The sequence below is a fragment of the Lytechinus pictus genome, chromosome 19 (assembly GCF_037042905.1).
Source record: "Lytechinus pictus isolate F3 Inbred chromosome 19, Lp3.0, whole genome shotgun sequence".
NCBI lineage: Eukaryota > Metazoa > Echinodermata > Echinoidea > Temnopleuroida > Toxopneustidae > Lytechinus > Lytechinus pictus.
This window is the reverse complement of record NC_087263.1, coordinates 4,360,116-4,386,730: the sequence shown is the minus strand read 5'-3', so window position 1 is coordinate 4,386,730 and position 26,615 is coordinate 4,360,116. Positions and strand designations below refer to the sequence as shown.

The 26,615-nt window shown below is 38.0% G+C and overlaps 1 protein-coding gene across 1 annotated transcript; it reads left to right on the top strand.

Moving 5' to 3' along the window:
* On the top strand, positions 1-17,620 carry LOC129282605 (uncharacterized). The gene is made up of 2 exons (XM_054918486.2): positions 1-1,996; positions 11,790-17,620. Exon 2 carries the CDS (start codon positions 13,861-13,863, stop codon positions 15,400-15,402), a length of 1,542 nt encoding a protein of 513 aa, XP_054774461.2. The 5' UTR covers positions 1-1,996; positions 11,790-13,860; the 3' UTR covers positions 15,403-17,620.
* The last annotated feature ends 8,995 nt before the right edge of the window (positions 17,621-26,615 follow it).

Genomic DNA, 26,615 nt, shown 5'->3' with positions numbered 1-26,615 from the left:
GGGTATTCTTTAGCCTAAAAAAGTTCTCGTAATTTAACGGGGATTCTTATGATCGAGGCGGTTTGAAACCACCTATTGTGTGTTCAGGTTGACCATGGGATGGAGTGAAAAAATGCTTTGTAAGTTCTTGTGGAATCAGGGAAAAGAAAACAAGGGATCCCAGACAAAGGAGGCACTGAATTGTGACAAACCGATTGGTAGTAGCTAAATAGCATGGGAACATTTCCATGTAGGACGCAAGTGTAGATGCTGGATTGGCTGTGAAGAAAGGGCAGTCCCTCATTTAAGGTCTACCTATTGTTGCGGTAAATCTGTAATCGTCTTTGGAATCTTGTAGGAGGATTTTGGAAGAAACGTTGGAGAAAGGGACTTACGGGATTTACCATCGTTTAGCATGCACCCTCACTGTGGTAATTGCGTCTATCATTTCAACACAGAAATTTAGTGCTGTACAATGGGTGGTTCAGACTGACTCATCGTTTCGTGGGTCTTTTGTGGACCAGTTGCTGTTTTGGTGGGAGCCATTTGCTATGGGTCAGCCGGTTTTACTTTCCCCAATCATCAGGACATTTTACACTGTCTGAGGATGCAGATGCAGCGATTGATGCAGGTTGTATGAAGCGCTTTTCTGCTCTGTTGATATCAAAGTGAAACTACATCTTGTGGGACATTTTCTGAGTGAATATTCATCATCTGGTCAACTGTAGAATGCACAATCTACTTGTAAGCATTTGAGTTGAGGCCATTCAGCTTCCATTAACATATAAATCTCTAGACAGAGGAACTCAAAGGAACTAAGTGTTTTTTTTTACTGTTCAATGAAGATTTATAAAGGAAAAGATGCTTAACAAAAGGGAATCTCTCTAATGATGAACATTCACAAACATATATATTCTTCATTGTGGAAGCCTAATTGTGATGATGTATCTGAACATTTGCTAAGCACACCTATTGTCATGTTCTTTTCAACTGCATAAATTGAAGAATCGCTTCCAGATTACCCCATGGGAAAGTGGTTTGTTTTGTAACATTCTTCCACTGGTGTCCATTGATGTGTTGACTCTTACTGCTTTGTACATACACGCTTCTAGAATGTCTATTCTCGAATCCCTGTTAACGTGTCTATAGTTAAATTTAGAATGAACCTAGCTAGAGTCTTTTGTCTCCTGCGTTATTGAAGGCCAAATGGACCTTTTGTACACTTTCCAGACTTTTTAGGAGTGAAACAGATCTGTAGCTCTCGTTTGCCTCCACATTTTACACATGTAGTGTAGCTGTAAAACCATTTCCCCACTTTTTAGAAGAAAACAACCAAACTATTTGGTGAACAAAAAAATAGAGTGTAACAGCATGTTCCTATCCTGTATCTGATTCATTTCCAGAGAAGCACACAAGGAAATATATTTGAAGTAACATTATTCCAGTCAAATATTTACTATATCTGATGTTTGTAAACAGCAAACAACTTTTGGCAGGTATTTAAGGTACAGGAATGTGCATTCTTTCACAAAGTGTGCAGGAACAAAACCCTATAACCAAAACATTTCCTCAGATGTTTTTATCTTTTGGAAAACTTAATAAGGATTATCAGTTCTGCAGAATCTAGACATCCTGGATTTGTAGAGGTTGTCCTCTGCAAAATTCTGCTACACCTAGACTAGAGCCACTGAATATTTCATCAGTAGCTACAATGCAAGGCAGCGATCCTCAAGCTCTTGAAGGACAGTATCCTGTGATATTCTGCGATACAAGTTCAGTAGCTCTGTAGCTGTTGAGGATCCAGCCCCACTTCACCTGAGCTTTCATAGGACACCTTAGACAGCTGTATCTCCTGTCTTAACCTCTGCAAAGTGAGCTGTGCAGGATATCATCATCAAGCCAGCGATTTCTTACTCCTGGTCGACTTTGTAGAGCCATTGGATTGATACTCTGGATATACCCTCATGTCATGGATACCTGACGGACACGGATGGAAAGGTGATGGACACAGATCCAGGTGAGTGGAACTCTTTCTCTGCTTTCCTTTTCAATCTTTTCTTTACTTCCTCTGTCCTCCTTGTTATATGTTGCATGATGTGATGTATCGTTCTTTGTCTGAAATATAACTTCTTGTCTAGTTGTTATTTACTAGCCTCAAGCTGTGTCATTTATTTGAAATTACTTTTGCCTGCAATGTTACTTTTTTATTCTAAAGACATAAGGAATTTTCTTTAGATTTATTGATATGGGGTTAATATGGTTTTCTGTGAAATGAACAGAGTGGGGGACAACTCAACAAAGGTAGATGGACTTTTCAGTCATGTGCTGGGCATAAATGATAATAATGAGGGACCAATAATAGCATAGGACAGTAAATGACACATGAGCAAATACCGCAGTAATTTTTGTTAGCATACCTCCGCCATCCTTGAACAGTTATGTAGACAATACACACATGGAAGTAGTAAGCATGCTGCCGTAAATGATCAACAGTAGTCATCAGAATCAAATCAGTTATTTCAGAAATGATCCGTTAAATTGGGAATCAGATCCACACGTGATGCTAAACTGAATGTTTTTAATGTGAAGGTAGACTATTTCTGTGCATTCAGCCAACATGGTTTTTTTGTTCAGCTATACAAAGTTTCCCCTTGTCTGAATGTTGCATAAGGCGGTGCTGCACCAGCCCGAGTTTGCTCAGTCTCGAGATTTTAGCCCGATCGGCCCGTCTCCACCATCGCAAGAAGAGCGAGTCCTGCTCGAGCGAGGCATCGATTCATTATGGTCTGACACCGTGAATAAATAATCCCGAGTGCGTCTGCTCCTGCGAATTAGCAGGATAATTCGTAAAATAGCGCTCTATTTAGCAAATAATCCCAAGTTGACATGGGATTGCAATCTCGAGATTAATCCTACGAACTAGCGCGATAATTGCGTCTCCATTGCAAACTATCTCGAGATTGTTCAGATCGGGATAATTTGCTGGATCAGAAATGGCGCGCTAATTTGAAAACTCGGGCTGGTGCAGACGGCCCTATAGAGAAGCAGACCAAGACAATGAGCACAGGGATAGAAGATTAAAACACTTGTTTCCAGAATCAGCTGAGATTGTAACGAGGCACAAGACACACAATGAATGTCTTGAGACACTCAATACTGAAAGATTGAAGCAAGGCAGTGAGAACTCATTAAAATTTCACTATTTTTTGTTAGTGTCTCACCAAGACACGACATTGGCATCCGAAACAAGACATGAGACACCCAATCACTGTCTCAAGACAAGCCCAATATCGTTTGTTTATATAAGACACCATTTCTGCTGTAGTATGGCATAATTTTTATCAGAAACAAGACATGAGACTCACAATCACTGTCTCAAGACGTACCCAATATCAGTATCTTTACATAAGACACCATCTCTGCCATAGTATGGCATAAATTCGTGCCATCAGAAAAGGACATTATTAGGAGCAATACCCTTCATAGTATCCTAGAGTTGAACTGGGAAGGGCAGTACTTGAAGGGGAACAAACCGTGAAATTGATTCTTTCCTCGATGCTTACTAGCCTGTGAGCAAGGGATTGGTCTTACACACTGGCATTTACAGTAGATTTGGAATTTGGGGGCACTAACCTCCCCCCTCGAAGAGTTCCATGCCCAAGAAAAAAAAGGGGTCAAACTATATGGTAGGTGGGCTTGAAATATTAAGTCAAAATCATAATTTCTTGGACAAGATCATCATAGTGCTAGATATGCCTATATCAAAAGTTTTTTTTTTTTAATAAATCACCTTCTATTGATAAAAAAGGGGAAACAATAAGCCCAGATGATCTGTTCTACATGAACATGATACAGGGCAACATAAAATGAATACAGTGCAGTTATTTACATAAACTAACATAAAACAAGAGATAATAGGTACATATCAAACGAGTCAATTCATAACAAAATTCATTGTAAAGTTATGAGAAGGGGAAGGAGGGAATGTGCTATCTTAACTTTTAAAAGATTTATTGCTATTAAAATCTCCTTATTTCTTAAAGATCAGACTGGCTCTAATGGATTCCTGGCATGAATAACAGTCAATTTAATCTCATAATCCCCTTATGAAGATGCTCTTGACCCAGTAAGCCAAAAGAAGGATTAAAAGGGGTCATTACTCCAGAGGCATTGGGGTTAAAAAAGGGGGCAGGTTAGGATGGATTGCCCATATTCCCTATTATGCAGCCATCTGATAATTTGAAAAAGTCACTGACCTCAAAAAAAGGTAGGGGATTATTTGTCTTTCAATATGCCTCTACAAAAGTGGAAGCAGTAAATGAAAATTTGTAAAGTATCAAATGAATTTTAGTGCAAGGGATTAATAACTAAGAAAAAGATGATCCATATGACAAATTTCTAGAAATCCTGAAACTTATTCAGAGCAATGTTCCCTGTATGTACATGTACAATAGATTTCCCTTGCCCCTCCCCCCTCCCCTAATGATTTTCACATAACCAAACAAGAGAGGAAACAGTGGCTCAGTGGTAGAGTGCCTGGCTCATCTATGGAATGTTTGCAGGTTCAATCCCCTGCGGGGTCATACTAGAAGGGGAGAGAAAGGGAGGAGAGAGAGAGAGGGGGGGTGTGGCTTGCTCTATACCCCAACATACTACATCACATCAGGGCCCCATCTTACAAAGAGTTGCGATTGATCCAATCAATCGCAACTATGGAAAGCCAGCAAAGTCAACATAGAAAAAAGGCATGTATGTTCAAAAACTTTTCTCAATATGAATGTATATCCATAAATTCATTGATTTCTTGACAATTTAGTGTGTTCTCGTTTGTTTACAACTTAACATTTTGCAATTTCCTGTATAAAAATTATGACACTGATAGATTTCCATAGAGTTACATCTTACTCTTTGTAAGATGGGGCCCAGATCATTGCACCCCCTTCTCCAACACCTGCTTCGGCCTGAATCTGAACCTCATCTTGATTAAAAAAGAAAGAACGTAAAGTTTTAATCGAGTCACACATCACGTTGGATTGCAACATGAATGGGATCCAACTGACATACAATGTCACATTACTATCAATGCAAAATCTGGAAATTCAATTAGGAAACTTTTCATTTACTGACAAATTTAGTTAGAACAGCAGGAAAACATGAAGTGGTAGTATCCTTTACCCTCAAGTTATACCCCTTTCATAAACCCAATTATGCGGCTAATAGCAGCATAATTTGGTCGTAAAATCGGAGGAGGACCAGAGTTATCCGCATTATTTTGATGCTGCAATTATCCGCATAATAGCGGCATCGGGACCAGATTTTGACTTTATGAACGCAATCCAAAGTAATGCGGATAATTGCCATGGTGCGGTCACAAGGTCACCCTTTTCCAACACAACCGCATCGGAGGGGGTGTGTGCGGTTGCCATGACGATTATCCACATTTTTCAGGACGGGCGCTCGTAAAAATAGTGCGGATTATTTTCGGAATTTTTATTGAATTATCCGCATTACTCTTAGGCGGCTAATTGGAGGATGGGTTTTTGAAAGGGGTATTAATGATATATATTGTCAGAGGGAAATGAATACATAGGTCATGATCATTTTATTTTTGCTCAGTTTATTATTTTATCCTGTACAGCTTATAGGCCTAAATGCTATTTTTCCCAATATTGAAATTGTTTTTATTCATTTTAAGCAGAAATATAATTAATTACATTGTTTGAATAATGATAATAATAATACATATGATTTATATAGTGCCTTTTCCATTATTATCAAATGCTCAAGGCGCTTAACCTTTAATAGAAGAGAGCAAAACATAAAAGTAAAGAGAACTTAGAGAAGTACAAGAAAGGGTAAATTACAAATGAGGAAAAATGTCTGTCTTCAAACCTACATGTAGTACCTGCTGGTGAACAAATGCAATGTTAGGTAACATTTAAACTGTTCATTGACATAAACTGTAAGCAAAGATTATTATTCTTTATCTTATAGACATAAAGTAATGGTTAATATACATGGTATCAGCATTGTAGGGCAGATCCAGGATTTTGAAAATACGGGGGGGGGGGGGTCGGGGGGGGGGTCAGATCATTCAGATGATAAAAATATTCTTACATTTAACTATATGTTCAGTGGGCAATACTCAAAATGAAGAGGGGGGCACTTGTCCCTTTCCCCCCGCCTGTATCCTCCACTGGAATAAGTCAGACTCATACATATCTGTGGAAATCGAGAAATGATTTGTGAAATGACTGAAATTTTCTGAAACTGATCAATATCTGTTCGGGACCATGATTTGAATTTTATAGAAAAAAGATCAAATTTGATATGTAGGACTTCCCTTGCAATCAGAGAGAAATAAATAATTATTTGATTTACCTGTTTTATGTAAAGCGCTTACATATTATAAGCGCTATATAAGCTTATCGTATTATTAGTATTATCAAAGCTACCGGTATTTAATGTATCATCCGGCATAAGTCACACTAACGAAGCCAAGCCCAAACCGATCCATGGTACATGTATGTCATTGGTGATAACTTAAGCTTTTGTCGGTCTTGAGTTGGTTTTTGTAGTGTAACTGTGGCACTAGATTGACAAGACCAATGCTGCCATCCACTGACGTGACAGAAGGCAGCAATTCCGTGAAATTAGGTTTTTAGTAAACAAGGAAAACATGTAGTTTTATGCCGAAATATATAGTTACTTGCTTTTGAAATGTCTATATTTCAGATATTGGTGACTTAAATTCCTTTTAGCATCGTGTAGAACATACAGAAAATATCCCAATTAAAAAAAAGGTTAAATTTGAAAAAAAATATCAGAGTTGCTTCCTTTTGTCACTGGACGGCAGAATGGATGTCCCACACAGAACAGAAAGCATTTTTTTGTGTGTTGTGGTTGGGCGTTATTTAAATAAAATGACCATCATGAAATGATGAGCCGAGATGGTAATTAGTGGTTATTGCCCTCCATAGACTGAGTGATGTACATGGAAGCTTGTCAGATATCCTAATCAGCAATATATTACATACATAAGTACATATCGGACATCATTTACTGATAGTCTTGATAAAAGACCTCAATGAGATTTTTTTTAAAATGTGGGTCTTATGGTTATCAGTATGGAACGTAAGCGGGAAGAAATTTATAATCTTGCAGTTTAAATTTTTCAGTGCTCAAATATACCAGCAATACCAAAAGTAATCATTATAATGTATAAAGCATTTATGAGGCGGCGATTTATCTAGTTTCCTATTCAATTGTGCACTATGAATTAACCGACTGTAGCTCCTGCTGCTAAAGGCACTTGGTGCATTCAAGGAATTAATCATCACCTGGGTTGAGTGCAGCACAAGGTGGATGAATTTCTTGTTGAAGGAAAACATGCCGTGGCTGAGATTCAAACCCACGTCCCATTGAAAGACGAGATTCGTAACCACTAGACCACGACGCCCCCACACGAAATAAAGTGATCATCTAAACAACTTTTCTCCTAAAGACATTTTTTTGTAAAATCTAGATTATGACAATTTTTTTTTTAATTACTTATTTATAATTTATAATAACAATATATCTGTAAAGTATGTAGAGCTGTTGGTCTGATGTATTAGGTGCTATATAGGAGTGGATTTTCATTCTCTTTATTATATTTTACTTGTATACAAAAATGCATTACTCAACACTTTTAGAAGCATACAAACTTATTTTGTGATCAAGTAGATGTTATGGGCTTGGAGGATTCTGGGTGAGATAATTATTGTGTCAAATTGATCCATAACCAGCTATCCATAGTTTCTCAATATAAACAGTATATGATCAAAATATTTATCAAAAGTTCTTGTCATCAGTTTAAATGGAGGACACATTATCTTTGTAATCACAAAAAATGGAGACAAATTTTTTGTTTAATTGATTTAATTGATCTATATATTAGCTATCAATATTTTCTTAGTACATGATCTTTTTAGAATTTATATCACAGTTCATTTCATCAGTTGAGGCACATCTAGATAATCAATTAGAATTTTTATATGAATATTTCATCATTGTAACTTATTAAATAGTCATAACTTTATTTCTAGAATTAAAAAAAAGAGAAAATGGATTGGAATGGCTGCTCTTGTTTCATAAAGACTTGTTATAATAACAAATGTACGATTTCTATAACAAGTTTACTGTCAGCCAATCAAATCGAAGGATTTCAGTAGCTTTTAATTGTTACTGTGAATTTATTATTATAACAAGTTTATGAAACGAACCTCTGATGTACTTTTTTAGTTGCCGTCATTCGAGCTAGACACACAGTAGTACATTTGATACAAAAGTGCATGTAGATCAGAAAACAAATGGGTCATGTTTGCACAGCATGTTTGCCGATGCAATCAAAGCGGAGTGTTTGCTTTTCAAATCAATAATTCTAATATTGTCTATCATCTCTTGTAATTGATATCATTAAATTGACATGGAAAGCTCAGTTATTGAATTTGAAAATTTGTATCCATCTCCACAGGAGGTTTTGGATATAAAATGAATGTATTATTTTAAGTGAATGTTGCTCACATCGGACATAAATCCCAGACAGGTGATTTGCTATTGGCTCGCTGGATGAAAGACCAAGTTCTTAAAATTGATAAATCTTAGCATTGTAATTTGATATAATGAAATGATCACTGAACCTATTGAAAATGTGAAATTATGTAATTTGTCTATTTTTTATTTAGTTATTTGTTTATATATTTGTTTATTTATTTTTTAGAGGGGGGGGGGGAGTGTTTAATAAGCAATTGCAGAATCCCCATTCAAATTTACATGTACATTAACGATTTATACTCTCCTCAAGTCCTACATGTATGCAAGAAAATTCCACTCTTTCACTTAAATAAACTCAAGTCATAATTTTTTTGAAGGAAGAAAATTTTTAGCAGTGAAATTATGATATCAAAATACACGTTATAAAATGGTGCGATGGCAACTTTGTGACCTATTTAAATTTCAACCTCCTGTATGCAAGCTATAAATATTTTGCTCTTTATCAGATAAAAGTGTTCATTGGAACAATAGGTATTTTCACATGCAACTAGTTCTGGATGATGTAAAAAAATAGAATAATAATCAGTTGTAATATTCATATAAGGTTCTGGAGGTTGAGGTGACTATGTAGGCCTACATATACAGACAGTCACAGGGGCCACAGAATGGTTTTCAAAGTGGGGGGGCTGAGCCAAAAGTGGGGGGGGGGGGCTGACCACGCAAAAAATCACAATCACGGTTTTGGAAAAAGTGGGAGGGCTGAAGCCCCCCCCAGCCCCCCTGCTTCCGCGGCCCCTGAGTCACACTCCATTCTAAATATTGATCTATTACAAATGATATCTCCATGTTTTACAGTACCCAGATGTGATTCTTTTTGTGTTTTGAATAAAATGAAAGTTAGATGATATTAATGGCACTGGCGAATCCGGGGGGGGGGGGGCACAGCCGGTCCATCCCCCCCCCCCCATTTTGAGAAGCAAAATTAAAATTAGTAATGTAAAAATGCCATTAAAACAGAGGTGTGCCCCCTCTTTTGAAAGTGAAGACCTTTTTTTTCCTTCATTTTTTTTTTGCTTGTCAAATATTTTCGGGTACGAAATATCCTTAATTTGTGGTTGAAAATTTTTTTTCCTTTGCTTGTCAAAATTTTCCTCCGAAAAATTTGCCCCCCCCCTTTTGGAAAATCCTGGATCCACCCTTGATTAATGGTACATAAATTATACAGCTGTAGACAACACGCCTATTTTAGATGCATAAATCATGCCACGGTGACAAAATAGTGTCAGATGCCTTGTAAGATAACCATCAAAACCTGCTCCTATCTCTACAAACAATCGTAATATTTTTTGTCACCCATACTGTCTGTCAATAAGCATAAATTTGGGGGGATTTGTTGTGTTTTTAATACCTATACAGAAAGCCGATACAGGATAGAAGTTCCATTTTAAACTTTTTTTCTGAAATTTAAGTTTGGGCATGCATTTGATATTCCAGTTTGTTGAAAAATTAATGATCCATGAACATGCTGCATTATTAGAGGATTTTATAATGTTGGTTTTGGGGGATTTATTTTCAATTTGTTTTAAATTAATTAAATGAAAGTACTTTCTCATCTTGTATATCTACGTTTGGATCCATACACATGTACACAAAATCAATAATAGCAAATCAATTATAACATGGAAATAGAACTGTATGTTATAGCTGTGAGGTGCCCATTTATTTTCATTTCCTCTCCATGCCCTTCCCTTTCCCTCTGTCAAGCTTCAGAGATTTCTATGAAAATTTGTTTGACTACTCTTCTTTTCATTGCTGCTTTGCTTGTTTGTACATTTTGTGTTTTTTTTCCTTTCATGATTCGTATCATGTTTCCAACTAAACATCTTTCTTTTTACCCAACTTGATTTTCACGACTTCTTCATTATTTGTATTCCCTTTATTTTGGTCTAATCTTTTAATATTCCTTTCATTGTGAATAATATCCATGTCATGTTTTTCAATGTCATCTTTTTACTTTTCAATGTCTATTTTTAATTGCTAAGTTTATATTTATGTTTGTTAATGTTATCTTAATTTTTAAAATACATTTAACTCAATGATGTTTGTGAAATACCCGAATGAATTTTCATTTGAAAAATAGGATTGAATACAAAATTGAATTAAATTAAAGTGAATTGATATTGAATTATCACAATAAAGAAAAAAATCGTAAAAATAAGATATTGATTACTGTAGAGCTTCAAATTTCTCTAGCAATTTGAACTGAAGTATTAATTAATAGACAATAAAAATAAAATTGAACAACCTGTTTGATTTTTATGCAACACGACTAAAATAATAGATTTACAGAGGACAGAGCCAACCCTTTCATCTGATCATCATTAGATAGTTTGTTTTTCATAGTATCATGTAAATATTTGAAAATTGAAAATTTGGAAATGGTGAGAGAAATCAAAAGAAGATTAAGAATTAAGCTTTTCTGGTATGGTTCATGGTCCGCAAACTTTTGTAATCTGCTACAGGTTTCTACTATGTTTCTCATAAGAGTGATTGATTGATTCCCAAGCCTTTGTGAGAAAATGCTTTTTTTTTAAGTAGAAGCCTCATCATATACTTATAATTAACTTACAGGATTCTGTTATCGTGGCTGTTATCCTTGTTATTTTTACATTTTCGTAATGACTATTTTATTCATAAATTTAAATTCATTTATTCATTTATTCATTTATTCATTTATTCATTTATTCATTTATTCATTTATTCATTTATTCATTTATTGATTCCACTTTTAAAACAAATAACATAATATACATAACAAATGTATTCGTAAACATAGTGTATCAAAGATCAAATTAAATATCTAACATAAGTATTTAAACATAACATTTAAACATTTATATTGATATTCTAAGTTAAGATGAAGTGATATCAAGTAGACCTATGTTATTCTATTATAATTGATCTTAAACCTTTTTGTTCATACTCACTCTTTTATCCGCTTCTGTTTTATGTAAGCACCCACTGGATAGGGTCAAATGGTCTTTATTGACTACAGTAATTCAGTTAACTTTATTTGACCCTGGCAGTCCAGTGGGTGCTCAATCTATACTCTGTTATGTTTATTATGTGTTGTACTACACTGTACCAATTTCTTATACTTTTCATTGCCGAAAAAAATAATAATGAAAAAATAATATTAATAATTACTTGATGAAAATATTAATCTAATCCCCCCTCTCTCTCTTTCTCTCTTTGTTATTTCTTCATCTATGTAGGTGTATGATAGTGACACTGAAAGGGAAATGATCGATACTCTGGAGCTTAGAACACCTGTCTTAGGAAACCACTCTCTCAACCCCAAGAGGTTGCATTGAGATCGGCTCCCACAAAGCGATTACCACGACAACTGCCTATAGAGACACCAATAGGAGCATCACCACCACCGTCATCATATATTTAACTCAGAAAGATATCCATTGTGGTTATTCAAATTGCCAGGAGGAAGAATCTTTGCTTTATCTGTATCTCAAGTAGATGAGTTGTGTTTGAAGACGGGTAAATGTTTGCAAAAATAAAGGATATTGCAATAGTCTGTTTTAAATTTTTGGATGTCCATACCTGCCCCAGGCATAATCTTGGTTTACCATTTGTAAAGGAAAAACCCTTCACCTCCAAAGGTAGATCGTTGGAGTCTAACAGCAAGAGAAAGCTTCTCTGAGAAAATAGGCAAAAACATTGAAACAGCAACCATCCATTGTGATTGCCTGGATATCCGTCAGTAGACCCTGGAGGCGAGTTTGGTTGCCATAGCAAATCCACTTCCGCCTCGGAGGAAGGAAGGATCTTCGAGTGAACTTGACAGAAATCTGCCTAATCGCCACCGAGGCCATCCATTACTTATCCAGCGAGCTACTGCACTTTGCATCTGGACTTTTTCATCATGTGATGTGACTTCTAATCTATTACTACTTTGGTTTGTGGCTAATGAATCTAAAGTACATCCTGAAACTGTCCACTTTGATTAGAGCGCTCTTAATCCGCTGACCACAGAATGATGTAATTCCCATTACCTTTGTACAGGGATCATCCAGTTCTAGTAGGCTATAGGTTAACCCGTTGATCACTGAATTCTGTATTGCTCATAGGCCTTTGTGCAGAAACTTCCCGATCCCAGTTGGGAAGGGTTAACTCTCTCATTGATCAAGTGTGGCATCCTACGCTTAACGTATTGACAACAGTCTGTTGATGATAGGCCATTGTCTGCCAAGTAATTCATGCATGTTATTTGGACCTTGGCCTGCAGACCATTGAAACCGAAAATTGCCAGATAGCGATCAAAGACAAGAGGAAAAAAATCTATTAAATTTCACTTGGTTTTGACATTATGGGAATATATTCCTGATAATAGCTGGATAGGAAATGTGCTATCTGCAATCCTTCCCTAATGATTAGAGTCAATGAACTTGGTGAATTTATGATAGTACCTACCCCTTAGACAAAATCCTTCAACCAATGAACAGATCTCTGTGGATAATTAGACAAGTAGAACAAATTGAATACATGTACCTGATATTCAATAGAGTTGAATGCTTTAAAGTCAATTGATGTCCCTCTTCCCATCTGGATCAAAAGTTTTGGATCATTAACTCTCATTAAACAGCTTGATCATGTTTTGATAACCTTTTGGTGCTTCTTTATGAGGAAATTCCATTTTTAACAATCAAGCAAAAAGTAGAGTGTCTTTTCGATGGTTATTGTGGTTTGATAGGGTTAATGAAGGGCCACAGTTTGAATTGATTCAGTCCTTTTGACTACTTCATTCTGAACATAACCAAAGGCTTGGCATGTTCCATATGCGGTAGAATCAATAGAGAGGCTTTAGACAGGAAGAGGTTTGCAACACTTAAGCGCTAAAAATACCCGACTATGTTTGCGTTTGGAAACTCTACCTGATGCCGAAATGGAAGGGCAAATGTTTGCAACATGGAGAATCATTCTTTTGACATGAACAGGAAGCATTCTAGATCAACAGAGCGATCTTTGTCATCATAAGCCTTTGATGACATGAAGGATCAGTGAGCACATGGATAAAATCAGTATGTTTATGTTATCATCAAGGAACTTCCTGCCCCATCAATCATTATTGATACATCAATTGATGAATTTGTAGATGCTGTTCATACTAATTTATTTTAGTTGTCAAAAACAGAAAAAAAAATGTTTGAGTCTTATTACTGTTCACCACAACCAATTGGTCAATGAAATCAAAAGTAACATATACATTTTTTTATCAATCATGCCATATCTAAGAAGATCTTGAAGACTATTTACAAGAAATATATCACAATGGATGCTGTTAATAAGAGGCGTGTCACCATGGAGATCACCGAGAATGGCTACCTCATACCCAATGCAAATGTGGATCAATCCAGGCGGCACAGCATGATGGCTAATTTGGACAGCCCTGCCATAGATCCTGACGGTGACCATCATTACGAACCTCTGGAAAATCTTAAGTCAAGGCGAAAAAAGGGGCGCACTTGGCGGATTTTCGGAGAGGCGAAGCGTAGATCGCGATCCCTCGGTCCTTCCGTTGGGCAACTGATCCGTCGATCGGTTGCATCAAGTGAGCTGGATTTAGAGAACCAGCGGACCTCCAAGTCTAAGACCACTAGGCACAAACTGAAGTTGACTGACATTGTGATTGTAGGTGCTGAAGGAGGACAAGAGGAATCTCATGTCTTCAGCTACAAGAGTCAAAATATGTCAGCTTCTTTGTCATCTCCTGAAGGAAATTTCTCAGCCAGTGAGTTCTTGTATGATGGTACGAATGGAGGATTAGCTTCTCCTTTGAATAGGATACCAAGTATTGGATCTCTTGCTGCTGCTACCACTCTGCCTCAGGACACAGAAGGCCAACCTGCTCTTCCTCCAAGGCGCTACAGTGAAGGAAGGGCACTGACCTTTCAGCAATCACTTGATGATTGTGCTTTGCCAGCACGGACCCTCAGCGAGTCGTCGCCCAGTGCAGCTGTGATGGAGGATGAGCTGCAGCTCTTGAGGCACAGGGTCGAAGTCCTGGAGAGGAGGTTGGCAGGAGAATTGGACTCTGAAGATTTCAAGGTATTACTCGACGATAGAGGAGAATCTTCTACTGATGATCGATCAGAACACTATGCAACTCGTCTTCAGTTCTCACCAGACATTGGACAAACATTTAGTCGGAGAGGGAGTTCTCGGTATGCTAATCGGACCAAGAGACTATCGCTTCCTAACCAAGCAGTTACTGAGACACCCTCAGCATCCCCTTTGCAGGAGATTTCTCATAGAATCGCTGAGGAAAGCAAGGATGCTGTGAGACCGGGCGTCCTCCAGAGACTTGATTCCTCCCAAAGCGATGATGTGTTTGTAAATGATAGTGCTTCCGTGCCCCAACCTTCTAGAGCATCTCAAAGCATGAATGACCCCCTTAGTGCTGACAATCTCAAAGACCTTACAGAGGTCCAGGATCTGTCAAGGGTCACGAATATTGGGTCCTACAAGATCGAAAGGAACTCTGGGACCCTTGTACTGAACAAAGTTGAAGATCTTGGTGTTCCCGTTGTATCGGACCATCCTGCCGACAGTCCATCTACTCCATCCAGTTTGACAGACACCACCGTATCCCTCACTTCCCATGATGAGTCTGCAATGGATGTTGTCTGTGAAGACAGTGTTGATACCATAAGCATTCCTTGTGCCAAAGTTTTTGTTGGTGATACAAGAAAGGGAACTGTTTACCAGGAAGGAGGTACCAGTAATCAGGTAACTCATTTATTTCTTTCAATTTACAATTTTTGTTTCTTAAAAAAAAACAAAAAATATGGATATTTGTCTCATTTTTCCTGAAAAGTGGGTTTGAAAGTATCCTTCGTATGATGATTTACAATATATCTTGTGTGGACTTCTGCAATTGATATGTTTGATCTCCACTCCATTTTCTCTCCCCATTCCAATGTTTACTTGAAATATTCTGTGTTTTATCTAAGTCGCAGCTTTGGAATTTAAAATGAAGAAAACATTTATTTATGTCTAATGGTTTATATCTGATGAAGCCTTGGTAACGAAAGAAAACAGTAACCCTCTGAAGTTGGATTGTGATTCTCTGCTCCTTGAAACATTAATCATTTTGCTTTTCTAGTCATTATGTTTACTCAAACTTGTAGAAGGTAGGTGGACTTGCATTCCAGTTCTTTTCAACCTTCAATGTTTCATTCCAGTTATTTCTATCTTACCATTCCGCTCTATTTCTTTTTTCATCAATTCATTTTTCTGATGGTCCTTGATAAACCCTGTAAGCTTCAAATACGTGCTTCTTGGCGCATTTACTATATGTTTTGACAACAAAATTACCAGATGATGGGGACGGTTCCAATTCCACCTGTATTATTGTGGCCATGCCATTTTGATCTTCTTGGAAAGACTGCATTGTCATGCAGTGGGAGGATGATTGATGTTGATGTATTTGGATGTTAGTAGGGTCAGGCTTCGATTGTGTTCACACTTAGTCTTCTAGTCCTTTCCAATGTTTCCTTTATTCTCTCTTTATGCAATTTGTTGTGTTAAGATTTTGTCATCAAAACGTTCATGGATGGCATTCTCTCTTTATTCAATCTGAACACGTTTGCAAACATGTATTCATCCATGTAGGCCTATGTAAATGCATACAGAGAGTTACCAACTCATTTGCTCTCAAAATAGAAAAGTTGTGTTCATACTTTGTCATCAAGACGTTTCCTTAGGTTTCCTAAAAACATGACATTCTCTCTCTTTAGTAATACAATCAGAACATATGCTAATACAAAAAATTAAAATGTGGTTTGTCTGACACAAAATATGAAAGAGCACTGTTGGTGTTAGGGGCCCGTTGCAGAAAGAGTTGTGATCAAATGCAACTCAAAAAATCTTGCGCAACTTGATTTTTAGCCAATGAAACACCCGCACTCGGGACTTGCGCTTGATATTTTGACTTGCGTTTAAACGTAACTCTTTCTGCAACAGGCCCCTGGTGGTCCTTTCTGCATTGGTCTTGGAGGTAGTGACCACATGGTGCCTAAAGGTGAAAGAGTGAAGGAGGTTGAAGAAAAAGAATAAAAAGGTCAAAAACTTTCTTCTGCCTGTTGCTCTTGTGCAATATAGAACCAAACAGGCCACCACAGTATTTTAGGGTTTACCTTCATTCTATATAACAAGGAGCTTTGTTTCTAGCGTCCATTCAACCATCTGGGTGGGGAGCGGCTAATCTAAACTAATGCCTTGTTACAGGATAATCTTTCAGCAACCGTAACAAGAATTGAACTGTGAAGCCTCTCGTCTACATCCTGACATTTCCACTAGGCCTTGATACTTTAAAACAAATACCTGACAAGGGATTTTTTTTTTCTGCACTCGTTTGTCAAGATCAGTTCCATGACATTTGTCTGGCGACAATTGCTCTGATTGGAAACTAAATAAACCATAATTCTTCTCTTTCCATTATTCTGAAACAAAAATTCTATTACAATCCTAACTCAAACCCAATGCCCTCTGAAATATTAAGACCGGAGCAAATGTCGTAGGAGCAAATGTTTTGTCAGCGTCAAGATCAATAGCTTAAGAACATTTCTGCGAATGAAAAAGTCAAAAGAAGAGGGCTATGTTCGCTGGAACAGGCTCAGCGTGTGTGCCATTCTAAGATGACATTGTTTATTTTTCATAACATATTTGAGATAAATCTTCCTTTTCTTGACATAACATGGATTATTGTGACAACAGGTGAAAGGGGGAATGTTTGCTGGAAAAATAGGTGAGAAGAGAAAGTGAGAAGGGAGGAAAAAGAGGTGACTTTGACACCGTTCTCATTATGCTTTCTAAAACTTCCCGAAGAATGGGTGTGTCCTCACGCTAAAACCAGTTTAGCAAGGCAAATCGATTTTGAAAACTACATCGCGAGATGCTTTTCTGAACCGGTTTGGAAATCACTTCGACCGTTCTCATTACATGTTAAACTAGTTTCCACTAAACTAGTTTTAGGAAGGTAGTGAGAACGATGCCTTTCATAGCGAGGGGAGAGACAGACAGAAATAAAGGATAGAAAGAAGAAGGGAAGAGAAGGACAGAAAGAAGAGCAGAAAGAGAAGAGAGAGAGAGAAAACAAGAGAAAAATAGGTGGGCAAAAGAGAGAAAAGGGGAGGATAATACCTTGGTCATTTGCTCTACGGCGGCCGTACGGCGAGTCGAAAACAGCCGTTTTAACTTTTTTTGTCCAACTACATATAGGTGGTTTGAATTAAAATTAATATAACTGCTGTTTTTGACTCGCCGTACGGCCGCCGTAGTGCAAATGTGACCAAGGTATAAGGAACAGGGAAAGAGACATTAGTTAGATTAGGAGAGAGAAAAAGAAAATGAGAATGGGAAGAGAAAGGGAAATAATATAGAAAACGCATATTGAGGGAAGCGGGGGAAGTAGACAAGGAGGAGACACAAAGAGAGAGAGACAGAAAAAGACTGACATACAGACAGACATTGATTAGAAAGACAAAAACAAGAGAAAGGCGTCTTTTGTGTACATTCAATGCAAATGAAGACCATTGTACAGAAATAGAATGTAACCAAGGAGTGAGAAAGACGTCAGAATATCGTCATCAGAGCAAGATCTGGTATGGCTGACTTGGTAAAAAAATGTTACCCCGCCCTTCTAAACTTGACCCTCCGTTTGACCCTGCATCCTGCCTGCGCTTGTGGCAACATTCTCCCTGAGACCAGGGATATCAAGTGTAGTGTTAGTGTTGAGGGCTTTCACAGACCAGGCAAAAGTAACTAGACCCTGGTGTAGGTGTATGGTGATTTAAAAGTGCAGTGTTAAAGGTGCTATAGTCATTTGACTATTAATATGCGACCAATTGTGAAAGCCACTTTAGGAACTTTGATTATACAACAATCTTCAAATTATCACAATTATATGTACAAGCACTACATAAAGTACTGGCTTTCAATACAGAATATATATACCCCAAAATGCATATTACTCGAGATTTCTCAAAATAAAAACCTGCCTTATTTCAAGTTGGTGTTAGTGTCTGGTTTTTGTTCCAACAACCCTTTACAGCATTTTGACACTATTCACTAGACTTGAAATTAGCAGTGGGACATAGCCTTGTCCTTATACTGATGTGTAGGTCTATATTGGTCAGCCATTAAGAAATAGAAAGTGTTTTTGATTGGTGGAATTTTGAATACCGGTATTCAAAGTGAAATAGTCATGACGGAATGCACAATATTGACTCATTACTTCAGACATGTTTTGATGATTTTTATAAATGGGAGGATACCATTGACATGCAGTGACGTAGCCTTTGCTTTAACAATGCAATGTCATAAAATCACCAAGGAATGTCCAATAATTTGATGACACATAGGTGTTCATTGTCTGTATATTGGATTGGAAGTGTCAAAGCTGTGCTATTTTCATATTATTGCCATATTCATAGAGATATTATTAGATTTTGCAGCCCATGAAATTGGGCATACATGAATGTGATAATGGTGAAATTGTCTCCAGAAAATAAAGTACAATGACTGATGAATAAATTATTCCAGAATTCTAACAAGCTTAAAAATAGCAAGATCATTTTGTAAATTTATTGGTATTTTCTCCCATTTGATGAATGGTTTTTGTCAGGTGATGGATTTTCTATCATACTCTCCTCCCCCTCATCCTTTTCCCCTTCCTCCCCTTCAACTGTCTACCCAATTGTCTCTTTCTTCATTTCTCCCCCTTGCTCACTTCCCCCTCCCTCTTTCTTCCTCCCCTTCCCTCCCTTCCCTCCCTCCCCTTTCCTTCCCTCCCTCCCCTTTCCTTCCCTCCCTCCCCTTTCCCTCACATCTTCTACTCTTTCCCCTTTTCCACTTCTTCTTTAAATTTCTCCCCATTTCTCCCCTCCTTCCTCCCCTCACCCCCTCCTTCCCTTCCACCCCCTCTTCCAATGCACCCATGCAACACCTAGTCTGCAGGCACAGACCCCCTGGTGTTCGTATTTCGCATAGTCCATAATGCAGAGTCTGAAGTAGTGAGACTAGATTCACTATGTACTGTTGCTGGCTATTTGACACAAATAGAATCTTTGGAGACTCTAGTCTTCACCCTAGACCTGTTATTGGTTTAAATGTCAAATATGAGTCTGTGCTTGCAGACTATGCAACACCCATGGAGCTATTAAACCGAGCTCCAACATAAAATGATGTTTTTCTACGAGTTGTGAGTAACATGTATCACTCTTCAGAGGCGCAACGGATACACCCACTCTCGAGCGAGCGAGTGGCGAGCGGCTTCAGACCCAACAACAACTGCACTCTCCATTTCCTCCTCACTCAGTACGAGAGTGAGGCTCACTCTCCAACTAGTCACCGTTTACTTGTTATCCAGGACATCGTCCTCCCCCCTCTGTCTCCTCGAGGAGTCTCCATGGCTTCTGCCAACAACCTCCAAGAGTGAGGGGAGATCTGGGATTCTTTCTGGATTATTCTTTGAGCGACTATTTTGTCATCAATTTTGCGAGGTGTACTAGCCAAGATTTCTGGCAAAGTTTCTTCCGTTAACCCAGCTGACATTGAATCGCAGTACAGGCTTTTTTTCTGCCTTGATTGCCTTGACGCCTTGGGCAAACTATTTTGAGATACTTTTAATATGGAACCAATTTTTCTTCTAATATCCTGAAAAACCTTAGGAAATTTTGTTGGTGCTTTGCTTGCGTTCATCATTCTTTTTTTTTTCTTTTGGAGCTTGTGGATTACTTTTGATATTTTTGTGGCAATCCCATTACAGTTATCATTTTTACTTTGAACCTATAAGAGATCTGGATTAGAAGACCTTGCAGTTTTGTGCATTTCTGAATCCTTGCTGATAAAGTGGGAACTTCTGAAACTTTTAAAGGAATAATTTTGGGTTATTCATCAAATCAATTCTGAAAGGTAAGTTTCTGTAATACCAATATCATTACCCGTTTGCTGGCAATTGCACAGGAATTCATAAACCCTTTATTCTGTTTGTGTAGAACCACTTGGGCTTTTGGGGGGCTTAACCCCCCCCTGTACTTTTTCAATAAATGTACTTATGATTTTGTGTATGGTAAGCACCCCCCCCCCTTGAAACCGTTCCTTGGCCCCTGTGGTGCATATCACATTATCATTTAATGTCTCTTCAAGCTTCCAAAGGGCTTTGGATATCATCTCCCTGAATTTAGTAATCCCTTGATATTTTTTTTTTGTGTATAGCTATATGAGTAGCTGAAGGACAGGTGCTTCTTACGAATGTTAAGAATATCTTGAACTCGGATTAAGAGTGAAGTGTGCCATCATATCTTTATCAACTTTTAGCTTGAGATCTCGGCCTCTAGCTCGATTAGGCCAGTCTCGATCAGCCTGAGTTTTTAAATGAGCCCATTATTTCTGATCCATCAAACTCTCTTAATCAGGTCCCTGTTTCACAAAACTTGTTATAAGAAATTTGTAATAACAGTTAAAAGCTACTGAAATCATTCAATCTGATGGGCTGATGGTAAATTTGTAATAGAAATTGTGCATTCGTTACTCTAACAAGTCTTTAAGACAAGGGACCCAGGACAGTTTTAGATTATTATTTTTTGACCTTTTATTATTATTATTTTCAAGATTTATATAAAGCTTGAGTCAATTCAATTCTTGGCAAAATATCTTGCTATTCAATATTTTGTTAAAATTCTTAAGTGAAGACACACTTTGGTTTTGACTCGTGTTTCTTTTTACATTTTAACTGAATGAAGGTAAACCAGGGGAGCTTTTCATGAAACAAATAGTCAGTGAATTTGATATAAGCTTATGAAATACTGATACCTGATTGGCTGAGAGCAAATTTGTCAGTGAAAATCAATGACTTTTTGCTTTATGAAACATTCCCTGATAATTCATATTTTAACATTTTCATTTGCTGTGAGCTATCCCAGGAGTAGTCTTCAAAACAAAAGGTTGGTGAACTTTTTTGAGTGTTTGTTATAAGCTACTGAAATCCTTGCATCTCATTGGCTCAGAACAAGCTACTCCATGAAACACTCCCCCATTTTTTACTCTGACAAGAGATGATATTCTCTCGTATATTATGCCCTTGCCCACTCAATTGTTCATTAACCCCGATATATTGAGGAGTGAACAACAACAAGAAATCCAGATTGAAAGTCGCTTACCCCTCGGTCGGAGCTGAACTACCTGACACAATACTGATTCTGATGTCATGAACTTGGCAAGCCACAATAGTTAGGTTTAAAGAGGGATAAAAAAATCCATATACATGTAGCACATATATTGTATAGGCCTGTACAGTTCATACACTCAAAACAATCTACATGAATAAATCAATAGAAACCACATTGATAGGAGTGCTACACGTTTTTTTTTTCCTGTTGGCGTGTCTAACTTGGATCATAGAGCTATTACAGAAGGAGGACTGACTCTCTCGAACGAACGCTTTGCCCCATACGCAGCACCGCTAATCCCCTCACAGCAGGGTGGTCCATCATGGCACTTTCACACTTACAGGAGCAGGCCGCCGTAAATCAGCCCTAAATCAGATAGGGAAAGTTGATCGAATGCAATTTAAAACGCCGTCATTCGGACCCAATGGGTAATATTAATATAAATAAAATTTACAGATCATAATCAACGAAATATCATAAAAGTTAGGTCTAGATCTATCTCTTCAAGAGCGTCAATTCTAGTATTTTTCCGAAACGGTCCGGAGCTGAGGCCTGTACTGTGTGAATGAGCTGAGCGAGCGAGCTCGGAGCTCAAGCAACGCACTCACCTTCAACTTACACAAATAGGAGTACGTGGGGCACCGGAAGATACTCGACGATGCATCAATCGACGTAGAAATGCCCCGTAGATTCGTTGTTTTATTTTCAAGGCCTACATGACCAACAAATAATCTTACCATCGAAATCAACTTTGAAGTATGCTTTCCCCCCTCATTGGAACTTTTAAGACAGGAGCGCACAGGAAAAGGTTTTATGAAGCAAGAAAGACAGACATACATAAATGACTAGTATCCGACTTTCTCCGTACGTACCGTGGCTGGGTTGAATGAGATTGTAACGTATTTGGTATGTATGCAAAGGGGATCATCTCAGAAGTTCAACCATACATAAAAGACGTAGATCAGGAATCCGTACGAAGAGATATGGATGTTGGAAGAACAGCAAGTCGTGTTTCGATTTTTGAAAAAAACAGAGCTCAAAGGGAAGTTATGTGGGAAAACGTCGTTTACGGCGGTGCCTCGCAGGGACCTTCAAAAAATCTCTGACCTCAGATTTACGAGCGGGCTTATCGCGTTATGTAAGCGGGCTCTAACTTTCGCCTGGCGGCTCGCCAATTGATGTTAGATATCGTTCCTTCGCCCGAAGGAAGCGATAACAAAGGATTAACAGAGGAATTGGAAGATGGTTCTCCTTCTGTAATAGCTCTATGCTTGGATGGTCTCTCATTCAACAGTAATGCTGAGAATTATACCTCAGTCACATTTGCTCTACGGCAAGTCAGAAACAGCCATTGTATTAACTTTTATTTAAACCACCTATATGTAGCTGTTACAAAAAAATGTTAAGACTCGCTGTACGGCCGCCATAGAGTAAATGTGACTGAGGTACATGTATAAGTAACTGGGATTTTTGGCTTTAGGTCCTGTTGTAGGGAGTTTGTAAAGACAATACAGCATTTTTTTTTCTCAGTGGTTCTCTATATACTTGTCTTTCAAATGTAATATCATAAAAATGTCATTAATGGAATTAATATTTTTGGAATCGAGATTGAATTTTGGTTATTGTTTGACCATTTCTGCTGCAGCACATCGCCTCCATGGTGTCCATATTACCATCATGATGACTGAATATACCAATAATACAGTGATCCTATGAGTGAGTCTATCTCTGAAAGTGATTTCCAGTCTGTGTTCATATTCACGTCTGGTGTTTGTATGTCCCCTCCATTGTTTGATGAAGAAAACAGCTATTTAATTAGAATATCATGGACTTGGCTTGACCCAGGCCAAGTGTCATTATGATCTCACAGTGATATAAGGTTTATTTTCCTCGCAACACTTGGATATCGAGTGCTCAGCCGAGTTGCGCAAATATGAGGGGTTTTTGGAGCATTATAGGAGGAGGTCGGGTTGGATTTGGTTGAAGGATTTTTTTTTTTTTTGGGGGGGGGCAGGAGCTACTGCTAGCCCATGTTCCATTACAAAGTATCCTTTAAAAAAGATTTCCATGTTCTAAAATACTGAGGCAATTTGCTCTGGCCCTTTACCCCATCCTTTTTTTTTTTTTTTACATAACCCTGTATCTTTTCCTTGTAACTTGTAGATGCTTTCCCTGAAGTCCTCTGCCAGGAAGTGTTACACGGGGCTTTTCCTCCGATTATACAACACTTTTCCAAGGTAATGGACGTTTGAAAATTAAATTCTGGGTATTATGATTGAATATGTCCTCATAGTAACACATCTATTTTTATGAAAGTGTTTTCGGCTTTTAGAGTATTTAATTTAAACCAGTCTTCATCATTATGAAGGTTATTTTTTAAACTCATGTTGCAAAAATAAAAGCAACTTGATGTAAGTTTGTAATCGTATGTCTCCACAAATCTGCTAGATTTAGACACCATGTGTATGCCTAAAAGATTTTGTAATACAGGCCTACATCTTCTTTTTACCCAATTTTACTATGTCAAAATAAAGCAGTTGATGTATCCTGATCATCATAGCCTCCACGAGACCAGGTAATGTAGGCTAATGAATTTGCTACATATATGCATCTGGGAGCAATCTTCTCTCCCCATTTGTGACAGATGAATTAGTCGTTATTGGTGACATGAGTCCTACCGATAATGAACATGTTGAGTCACTCCCTCCTCAAGCGAAATGCGCTCCTCGAAGAAGATGCCTTCCTGGAGGATCATGGTCTTACCAGATGTTTCCATCTTAGGAGACGGAGATTATGATGGTGGTTGTGTGGTTGAGTGGTTGTTTTTAAGGTTTAGAGTTTGTAGAGCATCCTGATGATGAATATGTTGAGTCACTCCTCCTCAAGCAAGATGTGCTCCTTGAAGAAGATGCGTTCCTGGAGGATCATGGTCTTACCAGATGTTTTCATCTTGGGACTCTAGGAGATGGATATTATGATGATGTGGTTTAGTGGTATGTCTGTTTGATCCCCAATAATGAAGGTCTAGGGTTTATGGAATGTTCTGATAGATAATAATAATAATAATGTACATGTTGAGTCACCTCTCAAGCAAAATGCGCTCCAGGAGGAAGATGCGATCCTCAAGAATCTTGGTCCTACCAGATGTTTTGTCTGAGAAGATGGAGATTATGATAACGATGGTGTGCTTAAGTGGTTGTTTGTTTGGCCCTCAATAATAAATGAAGTTTTAGGTTTTATACATGTAGAGCATCCTGATGATGAATGTGTTGAGTTACCACCTCCTCAAGCAAGATGCGCTTCTCAAAGAAAATGTGTTTCTTGAGGATCATGTTCTTCAGATCTTTTCTTCTTAGGAGATGGAAATTCTGATGATGTGGTTTAGTGGTTTGTCTGTTTGGTCCTCATTATAGATGTTTAGGGTTTATGCAATGTCCTGATAATGATTATATTGAATCACCCCTCCTCGAGCAAGATGCGCTCCTCGAAGAAGATACGTTCCTGGAGAAACATGGTCTTACCGGATGTTTTTGTCTCAGGAGATGGAGATTATGATGGTGATGGTGGTGATGTGGGTCAGTGGGTTTTTTTTTGGTTCTCAATAATGAAGGTTAAAGGTTCATGTCCATAATGAACATGTTGAGTTACCCCTCCTCAAGCAAGATGCGCTCGTCAGAAAAGATGCGTTCCTCAAGGATAATGGTTTTACCAGACATTGTCAGCTTGGGAGATAGAGATTATTGTGGTTGTGGTTATGTGGTTGAGTGGTTGTTGCTTAAGGTTTAGGGTTCATAATTAAACCTGCAGATAGTGAACATGCTGAGTTACCCCCTCAAACAAGATGCTTTCTATGAGAATCAGAGTCTTCTTTTAGGAAATGGAAATGATAATGATTGTTTTGTGGTCGGTTGTTTGTTTGAATCTCAATCATGAAGGTTTAAGGTTCATGGAACATGTTGATAATGAATATGTTGAGTCACCTCCTCCTCAAGCAAGATGCGGTCCTGGAGAATCATGGTCTTTAATACCAGATGTTGCCATCTTGGTAGATGGAGATTATGATGATGGCTGTGTGGTTGAGTGGTTGATTTGCTCTCAGATATAAAGGTTTAGGGTTTATGGAACATCGTGATAATGAATATGTTGAGTCACATGGTAGTAGCTCCATGGTCACACTCACTCCTCAAGCAAGAGTTGCTCTATGGAGAAGATGCGGTCCGCGAGGATCATGGTCTTACCAGAAGTTTTCCTCTTAGGAGATGGAGATTATGATGATGGTGCTGGTGTAGCCAAGTGGTTGCTTGTTTGGCTCTCAATAATGAAAGGTTAAAGTTCATGCCCATAATCAGCACGTTGAGTCACCCCTCCTCTGAAAGCAAGATGTGCTTCTTGGGGAAGATACGTTCCTTGAGGATCGTGGTGTTACTAGATGCCGTCGTCTTGAGAAATAGCGATGATGGTAATGGTTGTTTAGCAGTTTTTTGGTTGACTCTTGAATTCTTTGAGAGCACAGAATACTACCTTTAACAAATCAAATTCTAAAAGTTTCATTTGATTGGATTTCTCATATGATAAATATTCCTGTTTGTCATGAAACAGGTCAGTTTGAATTTGGTGTAGGAGAAAATATCTTTCACCACCCCCCCCCCCACATTGCCTCTTAATATTTGTAGTTGCTACTGTTTACTAAGTATTTTGATAGCCTATGCAATTAAAAAAAACAATGCCCTTCTTGATTAATTTAAAGTATTAGCAGTATAAAAATAACAGTAGCCCTAAACATGAAGACAGTTTGCCTATATAAGGCCTATACTTTGTTAACATCTTTATTTTTTGTCGAAAACAACACCGTCC